Below are 26333 nucleotides of genomic sequence, written 5' to 3'. Positions count from 1 at the left end.
TCTCCTATTACTAGCTAGTTGTGGCAGACTAGCTAGTTATGACCAAATGTTCAAATCAATAGCTGCCTGCTAGGCTATATCTACAGTAGGAGAAAGCAAGCATTGTGCAAAAGTGAATGTGTTGAACTTGAACACCAAGATGGAGACAAAGGGAGGAACCAGGGGAAAAGTACACGGAGGAAGGCTTAGGCTCCATCCCAATTTTCCACAAGTGTGCACCTGCACTCTCCTCATCGTGCATTTAAAAGGATTGGTGTAAGCACTGGCTGGACTGATAACACCATTGTAAAATCCATGCCGAAGTGGGCAATTGCACACTTCTGGAAAATGGTGAATGATCAAAACGCAGACACAGAAAGGCACAGAGAAAGAAAGGATGACATACTTTTTCGCTACCGGCCAGATCGACAAGGTAGAGCTTGCCGCTGAGTTTCTGCTCTGTAGCAGTGTTCTCCTGCTTCACGTTGATCTGGAAGATACTGTGACTTCTGGAGCTGTGCTCATTCATGTCTATAAAAACACACACATACGTTAGCAATATATTTGTTATATTGCGTTAACAGAAACAAAGAACTTGATGGCCATGATTCTGTGAGGAATCTAATGTATTCATGTGTATTTATAAAAAAGTCTACATTAAGAACATCTTTGATTGCTAGCATCATTGTCATAATCTTTCACTTTCAGTTGAAAGGACTGCTCAGTAATGTTTTAGTTTCTAGAGAACACTAGCTTACTACAAGTTCTACTGTGTATATTAACTTTTGTCTACAGATTTTCCAGATTCCTGGTCAGGAAAACTCCTGGTCCTAATTATGTAACGGCTGAGTAATTGCATCCTAAATGGCACCCTGTTCACTAAATAGTGCATTACTTTTGACCACACCCCTATGGACCCTGGTCAAAAATAGTCACTATAAAGAGAAAAAGGTGTCATTTAGGACGTGGCTTGGTAGATCAGGAGATGCAGGCTGAGGATCATAATGAACCCATGAGAAGCAGGCGGGACTGAAACGGTCCCAGTGTTGGACTGACTCACTTGTGACGGCCACGTGTCGGTTGGATTTGCCCTCGTCAATAGTATCCATGACCTCCTCGGGGCTGCAAACAAAGCGCTCGGTACACCCCTGGGGACACAAGGAACCAAGGAACCACTGTGATTTAACATGGTAGACAAAGAGACGATTATGATGAAAAACTTAGATAACATTGACATTAAAGTCGCGGATAATCAGGAAGTTCTATCGGTATTGTAAAGTGCTTTGACTTTCTCCAACCCACAAATAGGATGCATCCGAAGTAGTACTATTTCCTATATAAGTGCACTACTTTTGACCAGCGTCCACAAATCCAAAAGTAGTGCACTACAAAGGGAATAGGGTATCATTTGAGACCGACACATTGAGACGCATACATCTACGGATGTCATACGATTTCATCCACCTGACCAACCAACCGTTCATGGATCCATCTATGGTACCATTTACCAGTGCATTCGTAAAGTATTCAGACCCCTTGACTTTTTCCACATTTGGTTACAGCCTTATTCTAAAATGAATTACATTCATTTATCCTCATCAATCTACACACAATACCCCAAAATAACAAAGTGACATGTTTAGAAATTTTTGCAAATTCATAAGACAAAAATATATTTTTTGCATAACTATTCAGACCCTTTGCTATGTGACTCGATATTGAGCTCCGGATTTGGAAAGGCACGCGCACACACACACACACACACGTCTATATATTGGTCCAGTTCATAGAGCAAAAACCAAGCCACGAGGTCGAAGGAATTGTCCATAAAGCTCAAGACAGGATTGTGTCGAGGCACAGATCTGGAAAAGGGTACCAAAAAAAATGTAGGTCCCCAAGTGGGTCCCCAAGTGGCCTTCATCATTATTAAATGAATAAGTTAAGTACCATCAAGACTTCTCCTACAGCTGGCCGCACGGACAAACTGTGCAATCGCGGGAGAAGGGCCTTGGTCAGGGAGGTGACCAAGAACCCGATGGTTACTCTGACAGAGCTCCAGAGTTCCTCTGTGGAGATGGTTGTCCTTCTGGAAGGTTCTCCCATCTCTGCAGCACTCCACCAATCAGGCCTTTATGGTAGAGTGGCCAGAAGGAAGCCACTCCTTAGTAAAAAAGCACATGACAGCCCACTTGGAGTTTGCCAAAAGGCACCTAAAGACTCTCAGACCATAAGAAACAAGATTCTCTGGTCAAATGAAACCAAGATTGAACTCTTTTGCCTGAACGCCAAGTCTGGAAGAAACCTGGCACCATACCTACGGTGAAGCATGGTTGTGGCCGCATCATGCTGTGAGGATGTTTTTCAGCGTTAGTGACTGGGAGACTAGTCATGGACGAAGCAAAGATTAATGACGCAAAGTAGAGAGATCCTTGACGAAAACCTGCTCCAGAGTGCTCAGAACCTCAGACTGGGGCAAAGGTTCACCTTCCAACAAGACAACGACCCTAAGAACACAGCCAAGACACCACAGGAATGGCTTCGGGACATGTCTCGAGTGGCCCAGCCAGAGGACAGACTTGAACCCCATCAAACATCTCTGGAGAGACCTGAAAATAGCTGTGCAGCAACGCTCCAGCATCCAACCTGACAGAGCTTGAGAGGATCTGCAGAGAAGAATGGGAGAAACTCCCCAAATACAGGTGTGCCAAGCTTGTAGCGTCATACCCAAGAAGACTCGAGGCTGTAAATCCCTGCCAAATGTGCTTGAACAAAATACTAAGCAAAGGGTCTGAAAACTTATGAAAATTTTCAAACATCTCTAAACACCTGTTGTTTTTGCTCTGTCATTATGGATAGTGTGGGAGTAGATTGATGAGGGAACAAAACAATTTAATACGTTGCAGCCTTATTCTAGAATGTAACAAAATGTGGGGAAAGTCAGGGGTCTGAAAACTTTCCGAATGCACTGTAGATGTGTTTGGTTCACTTGACCATAAATAAGACTTACCTTGACATAGGGCACCCTGTTTTTATCCTCGTGTACAGACAGGTTGTTCTTTGTTACTGCAGAGGGAGAAAAAAAAAACATTTTATTCATGCAGTTATTGCATTACTTATGTTGATCACAATATTAACAAGGAATTGTCAACAGGCAGGTACCAGCATTTAAAAGCACAAAGCAGCCACCAAATGTTTTTTTTTAAATCATTTGAATGCTGCAGGTTATAAGTTCACTGTCTAGACAGAAACAACTCAATTGAAGTACAGTTGAAGTCGTAAGTTTTCATACACCCGAGCCAAATACTTTTAACCTCAGTTTATCACAATTGTTGACATTTAATCCTATTAAAAATGCCCCGTCTTAGGTCAGTTAGGATCACCACTTAATTTTAAGAATGTGAAATGTCGGAATAATATTAGAGAAAATGATTTATTTCAGCTATTATTTCTTTCATCACATTCCCAGTCGGTCAAAAGTTTACATACACTCAATTAGTATTTGGTAGCATTGCCTTTAAATTGTTTAACTTGGGTCAAACGTTTTGGTTAGCCTTCCACAAGCTTCCCACAATAAGTTAGGTGAATCTTGGCCAATTCCTACTCACAGAGCTGGTGTAACTGAAACAGGTTTGTAGGCCTCCTTGCTCGCACACGCTTTTTCAGTTCTGCCCACACATTTTCTATAGGATTGAGGTCAGGGATTTGTGATGGCCACTCCAATACCTTGAATTTGTTGTCCTTAAGCCATTTTGCCACAACTTTGGAAGTATGCTTGGGGTCATTGTACATTTGGAAGACCCATTTGCGACCAAGCTTTAACTTCTTGACTGATGTCTTGAGACGTTGCTTCAATATATCCACATAATTTTCATTCCTAATGATGCCATCTATTTTGTGAAGTGCACCAGTCCCTCCTGCAGCAAAGCTCCTCCACAACATGATGCTGCCACCCCCATGCTTCACAGTTGGGATGGTGTTCTTCGGTTTGCAAGCCTCCCCCTTTAACCTCCAAACATAATGATGGTCATTATGGCCAAATAGTTCCATTTTTGTTTCATCAGACCAGAGGAAATTTTTCCAAAAAGTACGGCTTTTTTATGGCGCTTTTGGAGCAGTGGCTTCTTCCTTGCTGAGCGGCCTTTCAGGTTATGTTGATATAGGGACTCGTTTTACTGTGGATATAGATACTTTTATACCGGTTTCCTCCAGCATCTTCACAAGGTCCTTTGCGGTTGTTCTGGGATTGATTTGCAATTTTCACACCAAAGTAAATGAATCTCTAGGAGACAGAATGCATCTCCTTCCTGAGCGGTATGACAGCTGCGTGGTCCCATGGTGTTTATACTTGTGTACTATTGTTTGTACAGATGAACGTGGTACCTTCAAGCGTTTGGAAATTGCTCCCAAGGATAAACCAGACTTGTGGAGGTCTACAATTGTTTTTCTGAGGTCTTGGACGATTTCTTTTGATTTTCCCATGGTGTCTAGCAAAGTGGCACTGAGTTTGAAGGTAGGCCTTGAAATACATCCACAGGTACACCTCCAATTGACTCAAACGATCAATTAGCCTATCAGAACCTTCTAAACCCATGACATAATTTTCTGGAATTTTCCAAGCTGTTTAAAGGCACAGTCAACTTAGTGTATGTAAACTTATGACCAACTGGAATTGTAATACAGTGAATAAGTGAAATAATCTTTCTAAACAATCGTTGGAAAAAGTACTTGTGTCATGCACAAAGTAGATGTCCTAACCGACTTGCCAAAACTATAGTTTGTTAACAAGAAATTTGTGATGTGGTTGAAAAACGAGTTAATGACTCCAACATAAGTGTATGCAAACTTCCGACTTCAACAGTATGCATGTGTGTGAGGGGGAGTAATTACCCAACAGACGATGTCTGCGTCCCAAATGGCACCCTATTCCCTAAACAGTGCACACATTTTCCCCAGAGCCCTACCCGTCCTGGTGAAAAGTAATGGACTATATGAAATAGCGTGCCATTTGGGACACACCCTAAATCTCCAGAATGGTCAGATGAGGACGCTTGCTGTGCCGTAACATACAGTACGTACCATCCAGTAGGTCCTTGATCCTGTCCAGGTAAATTTCAAAATATGAAACCTGCAACAGAGAGTCCTCTGATTAGAAACAATCTAGCTGGGCAGTGTTTTTGATTCGGATTGTGTAGCTGATGTGGAATAGCTAGCTAGTTAGTAGATTCACAGGGCGCGCTCTGTCTTAAGGCCCTTTTTATTTGGCAACCGATGCACTTGAGGGCAGCTGTGTGGTTGAAGTGCTCCATACCTTGATGTGGAACTCCAGATTCTCGTCCATTGAGTAGATGTAGTTGAAGATGTCCTGGACTATTCTGGGGATGATCCCCATACCATCCGGGTCATGGAGGATACCCTTTACAGGACAAAGACAGGTTTGCGTCAAACAGAACAGTTGAAAGCAGGGTTGGGGTCAAAATTGTATTTAAATTCCGTCAATGCAGGAAGTAACTTGAAAATTCCAATTTCTTTGAGAGCATGTTAGGAATTTCAGTTTACTTCCTTCATTGACAATTGAAATGTAATTGACCCAAATCCTGGTTGAATTCATTTGACCAAACCCATTAAGATAGAAGCATGTAAGATTTTATAGGCCTCGCTCTCCCTCACCTCCATGGTGTGTGTTTTTCCAGACGATGTCTGCCCAAAGGCAAATATAGTCCCGTTGTAGCCCTCAAGGACATCTGTGTAGGTAGTAAAAGACATTGAGAACTTAAAACAATTACTTTAAAACTGCCTAGAAGGTTTGCACTGGTAGGATAGTGCCACAGGATAGTACCTTTAACAATCTTTTGAGCAGAGGCTTTGTACATCTGCTCCTGCGTCGTATTGGACCCGAACACTCGGTCAAACATGAACGGTTTACCCTGTAAGACGAGAGGGAAAGTCAAATCAGCAACAAAGAATACTTAGTAGGTCTCTCAAGAACAACAAGGTGATTAGGAAAAGTCTCCAAAACAGAATTACTGTAACTTGCACTAATGTTGACATTTATTTAGGGCTGGGTAGTATACCACACACAGATATTGATGCAAGGACCGGTTTGGGATTCCTTTTATAACAGTATTTTAAGACTGACCACATTTAGTCAACTGGTCAATTGTTTGGTCGATCAAGTTTTTTTTACTTGAGTAGTGGCAAATATATATATATTTTTATGTTATGGCACACGAGACACCCGTCTGATTCACGCCTGTCTGAGTGAACTAATCCATTGCGGAGACGGCACACCAGTAGTACATTTACCGTTTTTTTCTGATTGTTTTAACTTACCATCACTGTGGCACGTCTCAAAGTAATTGTTTTCTTCGCCTCAAACAGCAAGTAAACAAAAGTCTGTTTTTATATCCATTGAGAATGACAATAGTTCAACCTATAGAAAATCATCAGACAAGCTCAGTATTCAAACATAGCGTGTTGATATGTAAAAATACGTACAAATTTAGACCAATCAACAACACTAAATATTATTGCCGGGGACAGCCCTACGGTATTCCAATGTTTGGTTTGTTAAATGTGATACGCCACTCTGCCAAGTGTCATGTCCAGTTTTGTGTTTGCTACTTGAATCATCACTCTCCCCTCTTCTCCTACTTTCCACACCAAGCCCTGCCCCGTCACTCAGGGAGAGCAGTTGTGTGACCACGGAGTCAAGAGCACTTGCCGACAAGTTCCCGTTCACAAGATGTGGGTCACAACGATTTTGCTTTCTACTTTGCTTCTTAATATAAATCCACAATCATATAGTGTATCTTACTGTTTGCAAGTTTGTCTTCGCAGGTTGTGGCTAAAATAAATTGTGTTAGATGCTAATTGCTATTTAGCTGGCTAGCTAGTTCACCAACTGTACAAGAGTCAGAGCAAACGTAGCTAGCTAATACAGCCTGATACCAGTGCTCGTGTATGCCTAAATAAGCATGTTGCAACGATATCCTATAAAATCAGAGGGATAGGCGAAGCTTGAATGGGTTAGCTACAGAAACCATGTAATGTAACATCTAATTAGAGTCCCCTGGTTAATACTGACCGACACTTTGGTTCCTACCCGGTCATGTCAAACAATGTAGTCAAAGTGCTGTCCACTATATTCTAACAATAGAAATTTGAACAGATTTATATTTCTCTGATCCAATAGTTCACATAAGTCTTTTGTTCTAACTCGCAAGTCAAAATTGCAATTTGACCTAGATTTTCACCCAATTGATGCAGTGTGGAAATGATAAAACGAAGGCAGGAAATGCAGAATTTCATGAAAATGCTACATTTGGAGGGGTGGGGGTAAGTTGGATTGAACAGTATAAAAAGGCGCCTGCACACTAGTTTCGGTTTGCTGCTAGCATTACTTGGCTAGGCGAAGCGAATGCATGTGCCTCGCATACTCCCTTAAAAGACTGCATGAAAAACAAGGACAACCCATAATACTGCCGCTCGATACGCCATAGTACCAGTTCTTCAAAAGTGAGTCAGAATAGTCTGAAGATAAATCAAGAAATCTGTCATTAATTTGACCTTTTTGCCAAGGTCTTAGTCACAGAATTTTACATCCAACTAGGCTGTTTGGTGCAGTATTTCTCAAGTGAAAACTTGCATGAAAAATGAGTTGTCTCTTGTTGATGACTAACACCTCATTGAATAATCCCTACTACTACTACTACTACTACTACTACTACTACTAGTAGTACTAGTAGTACTAGTAGTACTAGTAGTACTAGTAGCAGTAGTAGTAGTAGTAGTACAGTTGACCAATCACCGACGAAGGGGCTTAGACTTGGGTTACCAAACTTTGCCTTGTCTCAAGAAAATATGTGCGCAAATAGCCCCCCAAAAAACCTCATATGTGCGAACCGGCAGGCCACGTTTTCACTGGGAAACCTTAAAAGACGGGAGAAAGCCCCATTGAAATCACTTAGAATGTATGCGTTGCCACGCTAGGGACATGCACTACTCAAAGCATTTTATTACTTTTATTCAAAAACATAAAACTGTCAAAATATTGTAATACATTTTTGCCATATCTCCCTACATTTACTTGAGCTCTGTTATCTGAGGTTACATAGTCCTACTGATACAGCCTAGCTTATTATACAAGGTGTGTATACTGTATAGGCCTAATAGCCAGGTCTATACAGTGTTGAGAAACTTTTGTTATTGACCAAATACTTATTTTCCACCATAATTTGCAAATAAATTCATTAAAAATGCTACAATGTGATTATCCTGGATTTTTTTTTTTTCATTTTGTCTGTCATAGTTGAAGTGTACCTATGATGAAAATTACAGGCCTCTCATCTTTTTAAGTGGGAGAACTTGCACAATTGGTGGCTGACTAAATACTTTTTTCCCCCACTGTGTATTAGACACCGGACCTCCATTTGAATACTCTAACATTATTCTAGAATGAACAAATCAACCAACAAATGAAAAAACAGGTACAGTGCAGTCGGGAAGTATTCAGACCCCTTTACTTTTCCCACATTTTGTTATGTTACAGCCTTATTCTAAAATGGATTACATTTGGGGATTTTCCTCAAATCTACACAATATCCCATAATGAGCAAAAACATTTTTGTAAATGTGGAAATCGATACTGCAACACCTTTGATCATAGAGGGGGCCCACAGAACCGCACCTGCAGCCCCGGAGCGAAGGACAGAGGCCAGCGCTGTCATCCTGTGCCTTCTCAACGAAACAGGATATAATGCAGCTGTCGAGAACCAAGGGACAACTATTCGACAAAGAAAAACGCATATCTATCTTCAATGACTATTCTGCAGAGCTATTGCGGAAGAGAAAAGATTACGACATGATCAAGAAAGAACTGGCAGCCCAAAACATCATATACTCTGCAGGTCACCCATGAGAGCAAAACGCACATCTTGGATTCTGTACATGATGCCGAGTCCTTCCTGCACTCCACTGGAATTACAACACCTTCCAGATCAAAGGACAGGATCTGGAAAAATATGCCAACTATGTGGCAAATTGCTGGGCCCAGAAGGAGTGAGCGAGAAGGACCCAAGACCTAAGAAGTAGCTTAAACCTACCGTGGAACACTGTCCAGTCCACATGGACTCCTGAAGCCCACCCTTATCCTTAAGGACTTGAAACTACCTGGATTTATGCTCATAATTGGGACCTTATTGCTGGACTAATTAATCCATCTTTGACCTACAGTTTGTTGGAATGATTAAGTAGTTATTCAATCTAAGAAAAACAGAACAGCCTGCTTTCCTCATTCCCACTTTCTCTTTTAGTATGCTTCAGAGTACAGATTCTCAATGTTTTACGTTGTTTTATGGCAATTACATATAGGCTACCCAAGTGTGGGTTAGTCAAAATATTAGAATAAAATGTGCTGATCCTTTATGTATTTAAACAAGGCTTTTGGAATACTTTTAATTTCCAGAATTTAACCCTTACTGTTTAGGACAGCCTGCTTTAGAAGGAGAGACAGTTAAGCCTGCCCGCATATGCTTGAAATATTTATCATGTTCTGCATTCTGTTTTCTTATAGCCTAATATTATTTCAGTTGGGAGAGCCTATTAAATGTTATGGGCTCCTTCCCTTTGTTTCTTATTTATGTTTGCATACAGGCTACTCTTTAAATGATAGGTCGCTGAAGTTTAAGCAGTGAACCTTTGTGGGGTACACAAGGCAATTCTAGGTATTGTGGCATATTTTGGTTAAACTATCCCCAATTCAATAGAATTGCCACCCTCTGCATGCACAGTGCATTCTTCCATCACATGTGCAGTGCACTCTTCCATCACATGTACAGCTGATTCTCAAGACCTTGCACACTAATGAGATGTTATTGAGCCCACACTACTATACTGTCTGAGCCAAGGGCTACATGCTTTCTGGTAAGTTTTGAACAATACTGGGTGGGGTGAATATATTTTATATGACATACATGATTTTGTGTTAACTAGTAAATAGCAAAGTCTGTTTAAATCGGCAGATTTAGCCTAGTGGTTAGAGTGTTGGACTAGTAACCGGAAGGTTGCAAGTTCAAATCCCCGAGCTGACAAGGTACAAATCTGTCGTTCTGCCCCTGAACAGGCAGTTAACCCACTGTTCCTAGGCCGTCATTGAAAATAAGAATTTGTTCTTAACTGACTTGCCTAGTTAAATAAAGGTAAAAAAAAAAAAAAAAAAAAAAAAAGAAGGCCAATAGGGTCATCACCACCTTGGCCTGGATGAGGGCAAGGTTCTTGGCAGTCTGGCGAAGTACACTTCCAATCAAGGGCTTTGGAATGGAGATGCAATATGGCAGTCGTGCCAACATATCTCATCAGCCACCTGGTGGAAGGGACTTTGTGGATCTGGGGCTCTTTCACGTTGCCTCCATCATCCTCCAAATCCCACCAACATCAGCCGCCTCAGAGCAACTGGTCCTTGTTTGGGAACACACACCAAAGCACCCAACAGGCTGACCAATACAAGGGTTGAAAAATTGGTGCTCATGCGGGCAAATTTAAGGCTTTTTGAGCCTGACAACGAGCCATGCTCAACAAGGTTGGAAAGTGACAGTGAAGATGAGGCCTAAGAGTCTGGACATTGAGGAGGTCCAGGGAGAAGACATGGAAGCCTGAGAGGAAGACAACAAAAGCTTTAGTTTATAGACTATAATTTTACAGATGTATGTTGAAAATGTTTTTGGGAGATGCAATGTATCATTGGGGATCATTCAATATTCCCTTTTGTTGTTCAGTGAAATTATCCCATTTGGCAAACTGTCATGTGCCTTTTACTGAGAAGTGGCTTCCGTCTGGTCACTCAACCATAAAGGCCTGATTGGTGGAGTGCTGCAAAGATGGTTGTCCTTCTGAAAGATTCTCCCATTTCCACAGAGGAACTCTGGAGCTCTGGCAGTGTGACCATTGGGTTCTTGGTCCCATCCCTGACCAAGGCCCTTCTCCCTCGATTGCTCAGTTTGGCCAGCGGCCAGCTCTAGGAAGAGTCTTGGTGGTTCCCAACTTATTGCATTTAAGGACTTTCAATGCTGCAGAAATGTTTAGTACCCTTCCCCAGGTCTATGCCTCGACACAATCCTATCTCGGAGCTCCTTCGCCCTCATGGCTTGGTTTTTGCTCTGACATGCACTGTCAACTGTGGGTCCTTGTATAGACAGGACATGATTTGGAAAGGCACACAAACACCTATCAATTGAATTTACCAAAAGTGGACTCCAATCAAGTTGTAGAAACATCAAGGATGACCAACAGACACAGAATGCACCAGAACTCAATGTCAAGTTTCATAGCAAATGGTCCGAATACTTATGTAAATGAGGGATCTGTTTTTTAATATGCAATAAATTAGCAAAAACATCTCAAAAACCTATTTTTGATTTGTCATTATGGGGTATTGTGTGTAGATGGGGGGGGGGGGGGGGGGTATCAATTTTAGAATAAGGCTGTAGTGTAACAAAAGTTGGAAAAAGTGAAGGGGTCTGAATACTTCCCAAATGCACTGTATTCAAACAGGCACAAGATATGCCATTAGCCATCTACCAGGTCAATGAGAAACACAGCAGTGTACCTTAATCACCACCAAACCAACTCAGTCCAAACATGACAAACATTGCTTTTCAAAAGTAGTGCAATATATAGGGAATAGGCTGCAATTTGGGACAATCCCATGGGCCTTTCCCTTCTCACTGTGACAGCAATGGCCAGAGACAGCTAGGAAACATCAGCATCCTCCCTCCGTTTCTGTAAGATGCAAACGGATTTACTTACTGACAACAGATCAGCAGAGCACGTCAGGCTGTTCATCTGACAGCAGCAGCCACTATAAATTCACTACAGACAACAGAGGAAGTTTTGTTTTTAATTTACGATGACACAGCATCCCCTATTACATTGGCGGGACATCTGGAGTACCTAAACAGTAGCTGAAACACAGAATCAAAACCTATGGAAGCGGTCCTTTTATTTATACTATCTAACAGCATACAATTGAGGTTATTTTGGTGCAAAGCCAGTTGTGTGTTGCTGACATTAAAATATCTATGTGAAGGATTGATGGGGTTGGAGTAGTATCTAAATTATTCACTACAGTACATGCATCTCAACCCCTGGCAATAGGCTGTGACTAGACTACCTAGATCAAAAATCTGTCCGAGTTCTTATTCTCCAACCTTTTCCCCCCCAAGTGTGCACTTGCACACTATCTTGCATGGATTAACAACGATGGAAACTCCCTCCAGCCAATGCTTTAACCAATCCAAGACTTAAATCCATTTAGGAAAGTGGGCAAGTACAAACTTCAGGAGAAGGGTGGAGAATCAGGACACAGTTTTAGTGTTGTGCTGCTGTGGCTGTGTGTGCATAACGGAGCACTTCCAAAATGCTTCTGCTGCCTTGACAATGATCACTGATTATATGCCTGTGAGCTCAGCCAAAATGCTAGCCAAAGACTAGTCATCGGCATTCTATTAGGAAACCTTCCTTGGTTTTTGTCTCCCAAATGGCACCCTACTCCCTATGAGGTACGCTACTTCGACAGGGTTCGAGACAGCGATCAAAACATTTGGCATTGACTTGGCAGTGCGGCACACATATTGGTCATAGGGTGCCAGCGATTTTGTTGTTGTTGCTGGTCACAGTTTCTGGTTTAGATTTTTTTTAATCAATATTTATTCAAACAGCAAGGGTATGCAACGGGCATGCAAACCAGGTATTCCAAAAGCTTGTTACGAAGTCTTTGCAATGCACAATTTAGTCATCATGTGCTGTTTGAATGAACATTTCGAAAGGCTTTCCAAAAAAACCTTCCCAATTAAATGTTGACTGCAAAGTAAGCCTACCTGGCAAAATTATATTATGATTTGTAAATGCCCCTTAATTATCATAGTAAAAGGTTAGGGTATAAAAGTCACCTAAAACTAAATCAAGAAAATCTATTTAGTAAACTGAAATTAAATAATGAACAAACCCGTTTGAAAAACTAAACTGAAATGTATCTTTGACCCCAAAAATAACTACACTGAACAAAAATATAAACACAACATGGGACCAAAACTTTACATGTTTCATAAGCCAAAATGAAATTTTCCAGAAATATTCCACACAAAGCTTATTTCAGTCAAATTTTCTCCACAAATTTGTTTACATCCCTGTTAGTGAGCATCCTTTGCCAAGATAATCGATCCACCTGACAGGTGTGGCATATCAAGAAGCACGGATCATTACACAGGTCCACCTTGTGCTGGGAAAATAAAAGGGCACTCTAAAATGTGCAGTTTCATCACAACACCACAGATGTCTCAAGCTTTGAGGGAGCGTGCAATTGGCATGCTGACTGCAGGAATGTCAGAGCTGTGGCCAGAGAATTGAATGTCCATAAGCCACCTCTAACTTTATTTTAGAGAATTTGGCAGTATGTCCAACTGGCCTCACCACCGCAGCCCACATGTATGGTGTCGTGTGGGCAAGCGGTCTGCGGATGTCACCGTTGAACAGAGTGCCCCATATGGTGGTGGCGGGATTATGTATGGGCAGGCATAAACTACGGACAACGAACACAATTGCATTTTATCTGTGTCAATTTGAATGCAGAGATCCCGAAGCCCATTGTCGTGCCAGTCATCCGCCGCCATCACCTCATGTTTCAGCATGATAATGCACACTACCAGTTATATGCATATCATATCTTCTGGGCCCGAGAAGCAGGCAGTTTAATTTGGGCATGCTTTTCATCCAAAATTCTGAATGCTGCCCCCTACCCCAGAGAAGTTAACTAGGTTGCCGCTTGTTGATCACCTATTGAAATTGAACTTCAGTTAATGAAAATAAATAGCTAGTCAATGACTGCAGTTTCTACTGGCCATTGTTTTCAGGGTGGTTGTATTGGTGCTAGCTATGTACCAAACTAGCTATCCCAAAAGTTGCGGTCAAACAAATAATGCTGTATTCCCAACGCGATATTGTAAACACATCGTTCATGACCGGTGTTTGCAGACTTTCTTGTACAGCTTTGACAGTGCTACTGATAGTAATAGTGGTGCTTGGCTTGCGCGTGAAAATTCAGAACACACCACATTCTATAATAGAACTGTGTTATTTGACGTGCCAAATTAAAAGCTTATTTAACGGCAGCATACCACCCAACCCCTTGAGATTTGCCAGCAGCATACCACCCTGCATACCACTGCTGGCTTGCTTCTGAAGCTAAGCAGGGTTGGTCCTGGTCAGTCCCTGGATGGGAGACCAGATGCTGCTGGAAGTGGTGTTGGAGGGCCAGTAGGAGGCACTCTTTCCTCTGGTCTAAACAAAGATCCGTGAGAACGTGTTCTCAGTCAACTTACCTGGTAAAATAACGGTAATAATAGTGTTATCGTCAAATAGTGTTATTTCACGTGTATCTTTGACACCCAAAAGACCCGAACGGCGTTACATAGTATGTCATGAAGCTAATAGCAGTGACGCTATATTACTGTGTAACTCCGGTAGGGCAACATCTGAACAATAGCGCACTAGATAACGTTACTGTGTACTGGTGCTCGACCAGTCGCGAAAACCACCATCACGGCAGAGAACGGTTGATTGTCAAGGGCAATGAATTCCATTATCTTGGCGTTAATGGTTTTCGGCTTTGAATTGTCTTACTGAAATGTTCTTACTCTTTCAAATGCCTGCTTGACTTGTTGACTGCTCGAGCCACACAGCAGACATTGTGGGCTAGGTTAGGAATGCTGTGTTGCAGGCGTAGCGCAAAATTTGACATGGCGTCATTACGTCATGTACCTACGTTATACACAGTTGAAGTCGGAAGTTTACATGCACTTAGGATGGAGTCATTAAAATTCGTTTTTCAACGACACCACAAATTTCTTGTTAACAAACTATAGTTTTGGCAAGTCGGTTAGGACATCTACTTTGTGCATGACAAGTTATAATTCGCTGTATCAAAATTTCAGTGGGTCAGAAGTTTACATACAATAAGTTGACTGTGCCTTTAAACAGCTTGGAAAATTCCAGAAAATGTCATGGCTTTAGAAGCTTCTAATAGGCTAATTGACATCATTGGAGTCAATTGGAGGTGTACCTGTGGATGTATTCAATGCCTACCTTCAAACTAAGTGCCTCTTTGCTTGACACCATGGGAAAATCAAAAGAAAATCAGCCAAGACCTCAGGAAAAAAATTGGAGACCTCCACAAGTCTGGTTCATCGTTGGGAGCAATTTCCAAACGCCTGAAGGTACCACGTTCATCTGTACAAACAATAGTAAGCACGTATAAACAACATGGGATGAAGCAACCGTCATACCGCTCAGGAAGGAGACGCGTTCTGTCTCCTAGAGATGAACGTACTTGTGTGAAAAGTGCAAATCAAAGAACAGCAAAGGACCTTGTGAAGATGCTGGAGGAAACAGGTACAAAAGTACCGATAACTCCAGTAAAACGAGTCTTATATCAACATAACCTGAAAGGCTGCTCAGCAAGGAAGAAGCCACTGCTCCAAATCAGCCATAAAAAAAGCCAGACTACGGTTTGCAACTGCACATGGGGGACAAAGATCGTACTTTTGGGAGAAATGTCCTCTGGTCTGATGAAACAAAAATGGAGGAAAAAGGGGGCGGCTTGCAAGAACACAATCCCAACCGTGAAGCACGGGGGTGGCAGCATCATGTTGTGAGGGTGTTTTGCTGTGGGAGTGAGTGGTGCACTTCACAAAATAGAAGAAATCATGAGGTAGGAAAATTATGTGGATATATTGAAGCAACATCTCAAGACATCACTCATGAAGTTAAAGCTTGGTCGCAAATGGGTCTTCCAAATGGACAATGACCCCAAGCACACTTCCAAAGTTGTGGCAAAATGGCTTAAGGACAACAAAGTTGAGGTATTGGAGTGGCCATCACAAATCCCTGACCTCAAAAAACTGAAAAAGTGTGTGCGAGCAAGGAGGCCAACAAACCTAACTCAGTTACACAAGCTCTGTCAGGAGGAATGGGACAAAATTCACCCAACTTATTGTGGGAAGCTTGTGGAAGGCTACCCGAAACATTTGACCCAAGTTAAACAATTTAAAGGCAATGCTACCAAATACTAATTGAGTGTATGTAAGCTTCTGACCCACTGGGAATGTGATGAAAGAAATAAAATATGAAATAAATCACTGTTATTATTCTGACATTTCACATTCTTAAAATAAAGTGGTGATCCTAACAGGTTGACTGCAAAATACATTTAGAAATCTGTTATTCAATTATTTATTGCGCGCCAACGAGCATCTGCGTTGCCACGGGCTAAAAAAGAAATTTGTTATATTTCTGACGCAGATCGCGCTGGAAGTCCTGCCTCTCCCATCTCCTCATTGGTTTATAGAAGCAGGTACCCACGTGCCATCTCATTGGTTATACCCACGTGGGTAACTGAAAGACGAACAAGGTCAGTGACGGTAATGCAACCAATTTATGAAAGTTGCCAATTGCAATACAAAGTCAAGAGAAGAAAAAACCCGGAAGGAGGAGAGATGACTAGAAACGATTCGGTTGACCATTTAATGTGTGGATTAACTGGCGGAGTAGAGGACCTTGTGCATTTCAGGTAAAATAACAAATCTATGTTTATATCCCAGGACTAATTAGATAGCAACAGCAAGCTAGCTAAATGGGACAAATTAGCTAGCAAGTGCAAGCTAGCTAGCTTAATTGCCATAAATGTTTAACGCTTTTCGACCTGTCTCCAAATTAATATAATTGGTTCAGAGTTTGTTTTAACCTTCGTGTCGTGATCGCGTTTGGTGTGGGGGACCAAAATAAATTTATGCACGATGGTGCACACGCGCAGCCAGTTTGGGTTCCGTGTAACTGACTTAAGACAGGGAATTTTTACTAGAATTAAATGAAACATTTCAGGAATTGTGAAAAACTGAGTTTAAATGTATTTGGCTAAGGTGTATGTAAACTTCCGACTTCAACTGTAGGTATGCACGTCAACTTTGACATCGGTTTTTCACATCGGCGTTAAACTAGACATCTGGCCCATGTCTATATTTGCATTTTTAGCTAATATCGTCCGATTCAGATCTGTTCACCGATATATCGTGCATCCCTAAAATCTAACCTATGACCTGATCCATCACCTTGTGTATTACTGCCCCCCAGTTGCAAGAAGCGACATCCCAAAAAACAAACACAAATGGCTTCTAGCCTCCCACGCATGTTCTGTCCCTAACACTGAAACTAATATAAAAATGAAATATTAATATACAACTAATACTAAATAAAAAAAACTAGCAAATCACGTCTGAAAACTAACTGAAACTAACAAAAATGAAGGGACAAAAATGAAGGCAACAATTTCAAAGATTTCATAAGGAAATCAGTCAATTGAAATAAATTCATTAGGCCCTAATCTATGGATTTCACATGACTGGGAATACAGATTTGCATCAGTTGGTCCAAGTTAACTTTTTTAAAAATCTGAGAAATAAGCCTCGTGCACACAATGAGAGAAATAAGCTTTGTGCATAACTTTTATTTCAGCTCAAGAAACCTGGCACCAAGCGCGTGTATTTTTGTTCAGTGTATAATAACCTTGTCTACACTAAACTGTACAGTACAAAAACACAGTTTGCCAAACTGTCTTTTCATAGGCGTTCAATTGAATTAAAGGGCTAGCGATTTTTTGGGGGCCCACCAAACTTTAAGGTAAAAAAAATACCTAAACTCACCAGCAAAAAAATTGTTAAATTTAGGGAATCTGTTTAAGTACCCAGCCCGGAAAAAAATAAAGACGTGATTGTGTCTCAATCTATGATTTATAATTTGTTTCTAAAATACAAATCTCGTTGGGCTTAGTTGTGGTCAATTTGCAGTGTATTATAATTATGTTCCGGCCCCTTAACCGTCCACACCGACAAAAGTTCCCAAAAGACAACTGATTTTTTAGGGCCCTACAACTGTAGACTGACTCTTCAAAATAGCTAAAAACAACACAGAGATTTGGGCAAACAAATTGTAAATATGATATATTTGCGTTAAAATGTAATTTGTGTATGGAGGGTAGGTTGTTACAGGCTACTTGCTCAGGCCACAAATTAAAGACACAATTTTAATTATACATGCGCTTTCAGAGGCCATTATTCTTTCATTCGGGGAAGTTGGCACTAGCCCGGTGTGCCACTGACAATGTCAAGCCCTGAAAGGGCATGCTATTTTAAAAGATGGCTAGACATTATTAGCCTGGTTCTGTATGGAATGCAGGTACATTATGGGACACAGGTCAGGTCATTATCAATGCTCAGGGGGCAAAAAGAAATTGGTGTACTGGTGCCATCAACTGAGTAAGTTTTTGCCACCAGTGGAAAAAGTTAGTCCAGTGCCATCCGATCAGGGCTCATAGTGCACTACAACATAAGCAAGGAATAGGGTGGCATTTGGGATGTAGTCTTAACTTCACTTGAGCCCACTGGGCTGACACAAAAACAGAGCCATTCTACAGAGAGGAGAGGTAGAACAAAAAGCCTATAAATTATACCCAGGAGCTTCAGGCAGAGCTACAGTAGACAGAACGCCAGGCCCATTCTCATAAAGGAAATTACTTCATCATCAGACTGACTAACTCGGGCTATGTCTGCATTCCAAATAGCTCACTATTCCCCTGCCTATGGTCATAAATTGTGCACCATGTAGGGAATAGGGTGCCAATTTGGCAAGCTATTTCACTGTTCAGAACCCTACCAGTGTCTGCAGCCAACCGACCTCTTAGACTGTGGGCCTATTACTGTGCCACAGTCTCTCTGTTGTCCTCCAATACTGGAAGATAAACTGGCTAATTTGTCTCTGTACCTGGTCCTCTGAAAGGCACAGCCCATTGTTCATAGCGGAGAACAGTCTGGTTGTTGACTAGACTGAGTATGGAATGCCAGGGTTTGGGCAAGCTCTCACACACACGTCATTGTAGTGTGGCCATAGCAGTGCAGGCTCCCTGGAGCAAATTAGGGTTTAAGTGCCTTGCTCAAGGGCACGCGGAACAATTTTTCACCTCGTCTGCTTGGGTATTCGAACCAGCGATCTTTTGTTTACTGGCCCAATGTTTTAACGGCTAGCCTACCTGCCGCCGCACCCAATACCCTGTTGCAATGGGTAACAAGTGGGGTTAGGACAAGGCAGGTAGCCTAGCGGTTAAGACATTGGGCCAGTAAACTAAACGTTACTGGTTTGAATCCCCGAGACGACTAGGTGGGAAATCTGTGGATGTGCCCTTGAGCAAGGCACTTAACTCCAATTTCTCCTGTAAGTCGCTCTGGATAAGACCGTCTGCTAAATGACTAAAATGTCAAATGTTAGCCAGCGAAACTGAACATGCCTTTCTAAGGTCTTCGAAAGCCAAGTCAACAAACAGATTACCGACCATTTCGAATCACACCACACCTTCTCCGCTATGCAATCTGGTTTCAGAGCTGGTCATGGGTGCACCTCAGCCACGCTCAAGGTCATAAACGATATCGTAACCGCCATCGATAGGAAACAATACTGTGCAGCCGTATTCATTGACCTGGCCAAGGCTTTCGACTCAGTCAATCACCACATCCTCATTGGCAGACTCGACAGCCTTGGTTTCTCTAATGATTGCCTCGCCTGGTTCACCAACTACTTCTCTGATAGAGTTCAGTGTGTCAAATCGGAGGGTCTGTTGTCCGGGCCTCTGGCAGTCTCTATGGGGGTGCCACAGGGTTCAATTCTTGGACCGACCCTCTTCTCTGTTTACATCAATGATGTCGCTCTTGCTGCTGGTGATTCTCTGATCCACCTCTACGCAGACGACACTATTCTGTATACTTCTGGCCCTTCTTTTGACACTGTGTTAACAACCCTCCAGGCGAGCTTCAATGCCATACAACTCTCCTTCCGTGGCCTCCAACTGCTCTTAAATACAAGTAAAACCAAATGCATGCTCTTCAACCGATCGCTGCCTGCTCCTGCCCGCCTGTCCAACATCACTACTTTGGACGGCTCTGACTTAGAATATGTGGACAACTACAAATACCTAGGTGTCTGGTTAGACTGTAAACTCTCCTTCCAGACCCACATCAAACATCTCCAATCCAAAGTCAAATCTAGAATTGGCTTCCTATTCCGCAACAAAGCATCCTTTACTCATGCTGCCAAACATACCCTTGTAAAACTGACCATCCTACCAATCCTCGACTTCGGTGATGTCATTTACAAAATAGCCTCCAAAACCCTACTCAATAAATTGGATGCAGTCTATCACAGTGCCATCCGTTTTGTCACCAAAGCCCCATATACTACCCACCACTGCGACCTGTACACTCTCGTTGGCTGGCCCTCGCTTCATACTCGTCGCCAAACCCACTGGTTCCAGGTCATCTACAAGACCCTGCTAGGTAAAGTCCCCCCTTATCTCAGCTCGCTGGTCACCATAGCAGCACCTACCTGTAGCACGCGCTCCAGCAGGTATATCTCTCTAGTCACCCCCAAAACCAATTCTTCCTTTGGACGCCTCTCCTTCCAGTTCTCTGCTGCCAATGACTGGAACGAACTACAAAAATCTCTGAAACTGGAAACACCTATCTCCCTCACTAGCTTTAAGCACCAGCTGTCAGAGCAGCTCATAGATTACTGCACCTGTACATAACCCATCTACAATTTAGCCCAAACAACTACCTCTTTACCTACTGTATTTATTTATTAATTTATTTTGCTCCTTTGCACCCCATTATTTCTGTCTCTACTTTGCACTTTCTTCCAATGCAAACCAACCATTCCAGTGTTTTTTAGTTTTTATTTTACTTGCTGTGTTGTACTCACTTCGCCTCCATGGCCTTTTTATATTTTATTTATTTATACATATATCTGTTTGCCTTCACCTCCCTTATCTCACCTCACTTGCTCACATTGTATATAGACTTATTTTTTTTCACTGTATTATTGACTATATGTTTGTTTTTACTCCATGTGTAACTATGTGTTGTTGTATGTGTCGAACTGCTTTGCTTTATCTTGGCCAGGTCGCAATTGTAAATGAGAACGTGTTCTCAATTTGCCTACCTGGTTAAATAAAGGTTAAATAAATAAATTAAAAAAATCTCACCAACAAAGAGGCCAATATTATTCAAATTAATGCCAATGCAGACACTAGAAAACACCATCAAATTATACAGCCTACCCAGGGATTCCCAGTCCAACTAATGCTAACTAGTCAGCCTCATTCTGAGGTCTGTGTATGATTCCCAAATGGCTCCCTATGTAGTGCACTACTTTTAACCAGGGCCCATTTGGGCCTCAATTCCCTGAGGTCTGGGTGGGTGTACTAGGAAATGACCTACAGCGCAGTCGGAAAGTTGACTTCACATTTTTTTACGTTACAGCCTTATTTCCAAAATTGATTTAATTGTTTTTTTCCCCCTCTCAATCAACACACAATATCCCATGATGACAAAGCAACAACAAAAAAATATATTTGTGCAAACCCCCCCGGAAATACCACATTTACATAAGTATTCAGACCCTTTACTCAGTACTTTGTTGAAGCACCTTTGGCAGCGATAACAGCCTCGAGTCTTCTTGGGTATGACACTACAAGCTTGGCACACCTGTATTTTGGAAGTTTCTCCCATTCTTCTCTGCAGTTCCTCTCAAGCTCTGTCAGGTTGGATGGGGAGCGTCATTGCACAGCTATTTTCAGTTCTCTCCAGAGATGTTCGATCGGGTTCAAGTCCGGGCTCTGGCTGGGCCACTCAAGGACATTCAGAGACATGTCCCGAAGATACACCTGCATTGTCTTGGCTGTGTGTTTAGGGTCGCTGTCCTGTTGGAAGGTGAACCATTGCCCCAGTCAGGCCCTGAGCGATCTCTGTACATCTTTCTCCACGATCCTGACTAGTATCCCAGTCACTGCCGCTGAAAAACATCCCCACAGCATGACGCTGCCACCCCGCTTCACCGTAGGGATGGTGCTAGGTTTCCTCCAGATGTGACGCTTGGTATTCAGGCCAGAGTTCAATCTTGGTTTCATCAGACCAGAGAATCTTGTTTTTCATGGTCTGAGTCCTTAAGGTACCTTTTGGCAAACTGTCACAAGCGGGCTGTCATGTGCCTTTTACTGAGTGGCATCCATCTGGTCACTCTACCATAAAGGCATGATTGGTGGAGTGCTGCAGAGATCGTTGTCCTTATGAAAGATTCCCATCCCATCCACCTCCCTGACCAAGGCCTTTCTTCCACTGATTGCTCAGTTTGGCCAGGCAGCCAGCTCTAGTAGGAGTCTTGGTGGTTCCAAACTTATTTCATTGAAGAATTATGGAGGCCACTGTTCTTGGGGACATTCAATGCTGCAGAAATATTTTGGTACCCTTTTGGTGCCTTTCCAAATCATGTCCAATCAATTGAATTTACCACAGGTGGACTCCAATCACATTGTAGAAACATCTCAAGAATGATCAATGGAAACAGGGTGCACCGGGGAGCTCAATTGAGTGTCATAGGTAAAATGTATGTTTTTAGTTTTTTATAAATTTGAAAACATTTCTAAAAACCTGTTTTTACTTTGTTATTATGGGGTATTGTGTGTATATTGATGAGGGGGGGGGGGTGATTTAATCCATTTTAGAATATGGCTGTAACGTAACAAGACGTGGAAAAAGTCAAGGGGTCTGAATACTTTTCGAATGCATGCACTCTAAGCGTGGTGAGCTTCTATTAAAATAAATCTAGACAAAGAAATGTTCACAGTCCTCACTGCCTACTCAAATGACATGATATCCCTCCCCCATAAAAACACCACACCCCTAATCCATCCAACTGTTCCCAGTAATACTTTAAAAGAGAATGTGTCTCTCTCATAGGTATGAATGTGGTGGGACACATGGGTTGTGTCCGGCACCCTATTTCTTATACAGTGAACTACTTTTGACATATGTTATATAACCATGCTAGCATTGTTCTCTCCCTTTTTCATGTCCCGACAGTGAGTTGAGTAGCTGTGATTGTTTTATCGGATTTATTTGGCATAGACTACAGCCAGAGTTTGGAGTCAATAAATCGTCAATTCGAGAACTGTTGTGGACATTCTTTCAATTATGATCTAGGTCATTTCAATATGTTATACTTGGGGCCAAACGTTTTCCTCCAAACTACATCATGACATAACAAACATGCTCATTTATGAGTAATCCTCCATTAACTATCCAGTAATCATGACCAGATGCCACACCCTTGGCGTCTACATTTGACACGACTGTTGCTACGGTGCAAGGACTTCTTCCTCCAGTTTCAACCGCCATTCATCCACAATTTACATCTCTTTGGGAATAAAAAAAAAAAAAAAAAGGAATTGCACTATGCACGTGAAAAATACAAATTGACTTGTTGATATACTGTGTATCATTCACGAAAATAACATAATTAGGCTACAGCATTGAGGGAAGTTTTTGGAAATCCATAAAGTTTGTCCCAACTGTATTGGTTGCTGTCATTTACCTTTGACAAGGCCAAGGGGCGAGGTAGTGTAGTGAGCACTGTGCAGATGTGTTCACCTGACTCCGAGTCCTCTATCATTGTACCGCACCCCAAATTGTTACAAATCTACAAAGCCCCCTTGTCCCAATAGGCCGTTAGAAGAATAATTTGCACCAAGGAATTGGGCCTAGCTAAAACATTCCCCATTCAATACGCCCAACAAGTGACAGCTGTCAATGAGGCAATGGCATATGCGAGGTGGTTATCCTTAGTTAGCTAGTAACTATCTAGTATTTCAATACCGCTCTTTAGGACTGGTAACTAACATTAACTTAACTAGTTAGCCAAAGGTGTGGTTGTAACTAACTAGCTACAGTAGACATATTCGCCATCCCCTACCAAGCTAGCTAACGTTATCTACCCAGCTATACTTTGTGTCCATGTCAATGAATAAAGTAGGCCGTGGACTTTGCTAGCGTTAGGTTAACTAGCTCTAGCTAATTAGCCAACAAGACAAACATTAACTAACGTTACCTAGCCTGGTTAACGTTCATTTAGCTGGCTAGCTGACACACAATGGTGTTGCTGCCGTCAAATGTGTTGTTACTCATTAGATGGCATTTGAATGTGAGATATGAATCAATGTCTGACTAGTTATTAGAGAACGAAGGAGTGAACCAGAAAGTGCCCTTGTCCTTGGCTGGTGTGGCTTTTAGCTAGCTAGCTGGCCCAAGCATCATGTGCTATGCTTAGTTTAGTTAGCCTAGCTAGCATTACAAAGGGGGGCTGTTTTCGTAGACCAATGTTTTTCGTGTTTGAATGTCAACTTACCGAGATAGACACTTGATCCTCCCCTGTAAACTTTGGTATGTATTTATCCCCTCTTGCCACCTCTGAACTGTTCAATGGTCTAAAACGGCACATCACTTTGATGGTGCACTCGGCCGGGTCCGCCATCTTCGCCGCTGATGGAAATTCACAACTGTCAAGATCCTGCTAGCCAGCTGTGCTACAACAGGAGAAGCGCCGGGTCGCTCTGTGCCTGTCGGAGGCAAACAGATGCCGCACCCGTGAATGCTGGTTGAGTTAGGTCAATCTCTACCCTCCTCGGAAAACGCAGCAAGTCGACTATTCAGCAGAAATATACATTTAAAAGGACATCCATTCAAAGGGTGGAAGTCATGTTGACGCACCGGCTGCACAATTCTGGACTTGGAGTAGGGAGGGACCCCTATGTCTGCTATGCTATGGAACGCCGTTTGTATGCGGCTGTGAATAAACCACTGACGTCACCTCTGTAGGCGACTTCTTCTTCTTCTTCGATGAAGCGGATGGCATCCAATAAATGTCGCATTACCGCCAGCTACTAGACTGGAGTACAACTCCCTTATACTTTGCTTGGAAAAATAAATAAACAAATACCCTACCATCTAACACTACACTCACAAAATAAATAAAACATACATTATTTAAAAAAGAACACCTCCCTACACCACTATTTAAATCTATTTAATCCTACCTCAGGCCAACAACCTGAAAGGATGGGGCACCACCACTTTTCACACCCTGTAACTCTTCGCACACCCAAACTCCTCTGCAGCTGCCACCATAACCTCCATTTTCTGCAACTTACGTTCTATTCCTGCAGTACAGTTGATAACCATTTCTATAAATACCAAAAATCCAATCTCACTGAAACATATAAAGTTGAAGTTTACATACACTTAGATTGGAGTCATTAAACTAGTTTTTCAACCACTCCACAAATGTCTTGTTAACAAACTATAGTTTTGGCAAGTCGGTTAGGACATCTACTTTGTGCAAGACACAAGTCATTTTTCCAACAGTTGTTTACAGACAGATTATATCACTTATAATTCATTGTATCACAATTCCAGTGGGTCAAAAGGTTACATACAATAAGTTGACTGTGCTTTTAAATAACTTGGAAAATTCCAGAAAATGATGTCATAGCTTTAGAAGCTTCTGATAGGCTAATTGACATCATTTGAGTCAATTGGAGGTGTACCTGTGGATGTACTTCAAGGCCTACCTTCAAACTCAGTGCATCTTTGCTTGACATCATGGAAAAATCTAAAGAAATTAGCCAAGACCTCAGAAATAAAATTGGAGACCTCCACAAGTTTGGTTCATCCTTGGGAGCAATTTCCAAACGCCTGAAGGTACCACGTTCATCTGTACAAATAGTACGCAAGTATAAACACCATAGGACCACGCAGCCGTCATACCGCTCAGGAAGGAGACGTGTTCTGTCTCCTAGAGGTGAACGTACTTTGGTGCGAAAAGTGCAAATCAATCCCAGAACAACTGTAAAGGATCTTGTGAAGATGCTGGATGAAACAGGTACAAAAGTATCTATATCCACAGTAAAACGAGTCCGATATCGACATATCCTGAAAGGCCGCTCAGCAAGGAAGAAGCCACTGCTCCAAAACGGCCATGAAAAAGCCAGACTACAGTTTGCAACTGCATATGGGGACAAAGATTGTACTTTTTGGAAAAAATGTCCTCTGGTCTGATGAAACGAAAATAGAACTGTTTGGCCATAATGACTATCGTTGTGTTTGGAGGAAAAAGGGGGAGGCTTGCAAGCCGAAAAACATCATCCCAACCGTGAAGCACAGGGGTGGCAGCATCATGTTGTGGGGGTGCTTTGCTGCAGGAGGGACTGGTGCACTTCACAAAATAGATGACATCATGAGGCAGGAAAGTATGTGGATATATTGAAGCAACATCTCAAGACATCAGTCTGGAAGTTAAAGCTTGGTCGCAAATGGGTCTTCCAAATGGACAATGACCCCAAGCATACTTCCAAAGTTGTGGCAAAATGGCTT

At 42.1% G+C, this 26333-nt stretch overlaps 1 protein-coding gene across 1 annotated transcript in view; it reads right to left on the bottom strand.

The window, feature by feature from the left end:
* LOC129859462 (kinesin-1 heavy chain) overlaps positions 1-24775 on the bottom strand; it is a 41113-nt gene extending 16338 nt beyond the window's left edge. Inside the window, exons 1-8 of the mRNA XM_055929281.1 lie at positions 24310-24775; positions 5816-5903; positions 5647-5720; positions 5288-5392; positions 5056-5104; positions 2987-3042; positions 1040-1127; positions 386-510 (exon numbers count right to left, since the gene is read on the bottom strand). Of these exons, the coding sequence (XP_055785256.1) occupies positions 386-510; positions 1040-1127; positions 2987-3042; positions 5056-5104; positions 5288-5392; positions 5647-5720; positions 5816-5903; positions 24310-24435 (711 nt within the window). The 5' untranslated portion in view covers positions 24436-24775. The remainder of the gene's footprint in view (positions 1-385; positions 511-1039; positions 1128-2986; positions 3043-5055; positions 5105-5287; positions 5393-5646; positions 5721-5815; positions 5904-24309) is intronic.
* Positions 24776-26333: the final 1558 nt, after the last annotated feature.

The sequence above is a fragment of the Salvelinus fontinalis genome, chromosome 7 (genome assembly GCF_029448725.1).
Source record: "Salvelinus fontinalis isolate EN_2023a chromosome 7, ASM2944872v1, whole genome shotgun sequence".
NCBI classification, from domain to species: domain Eukaryota; kingdom Metazoa; phylum Chordata; class Actinopteri; order Salmoniformes; family Salmonidae; genus Salvelinus; species Salvelinus fontinalis.
This window is presented reverse-complemented; position numbering and strand designations above follow the sequence as displayed.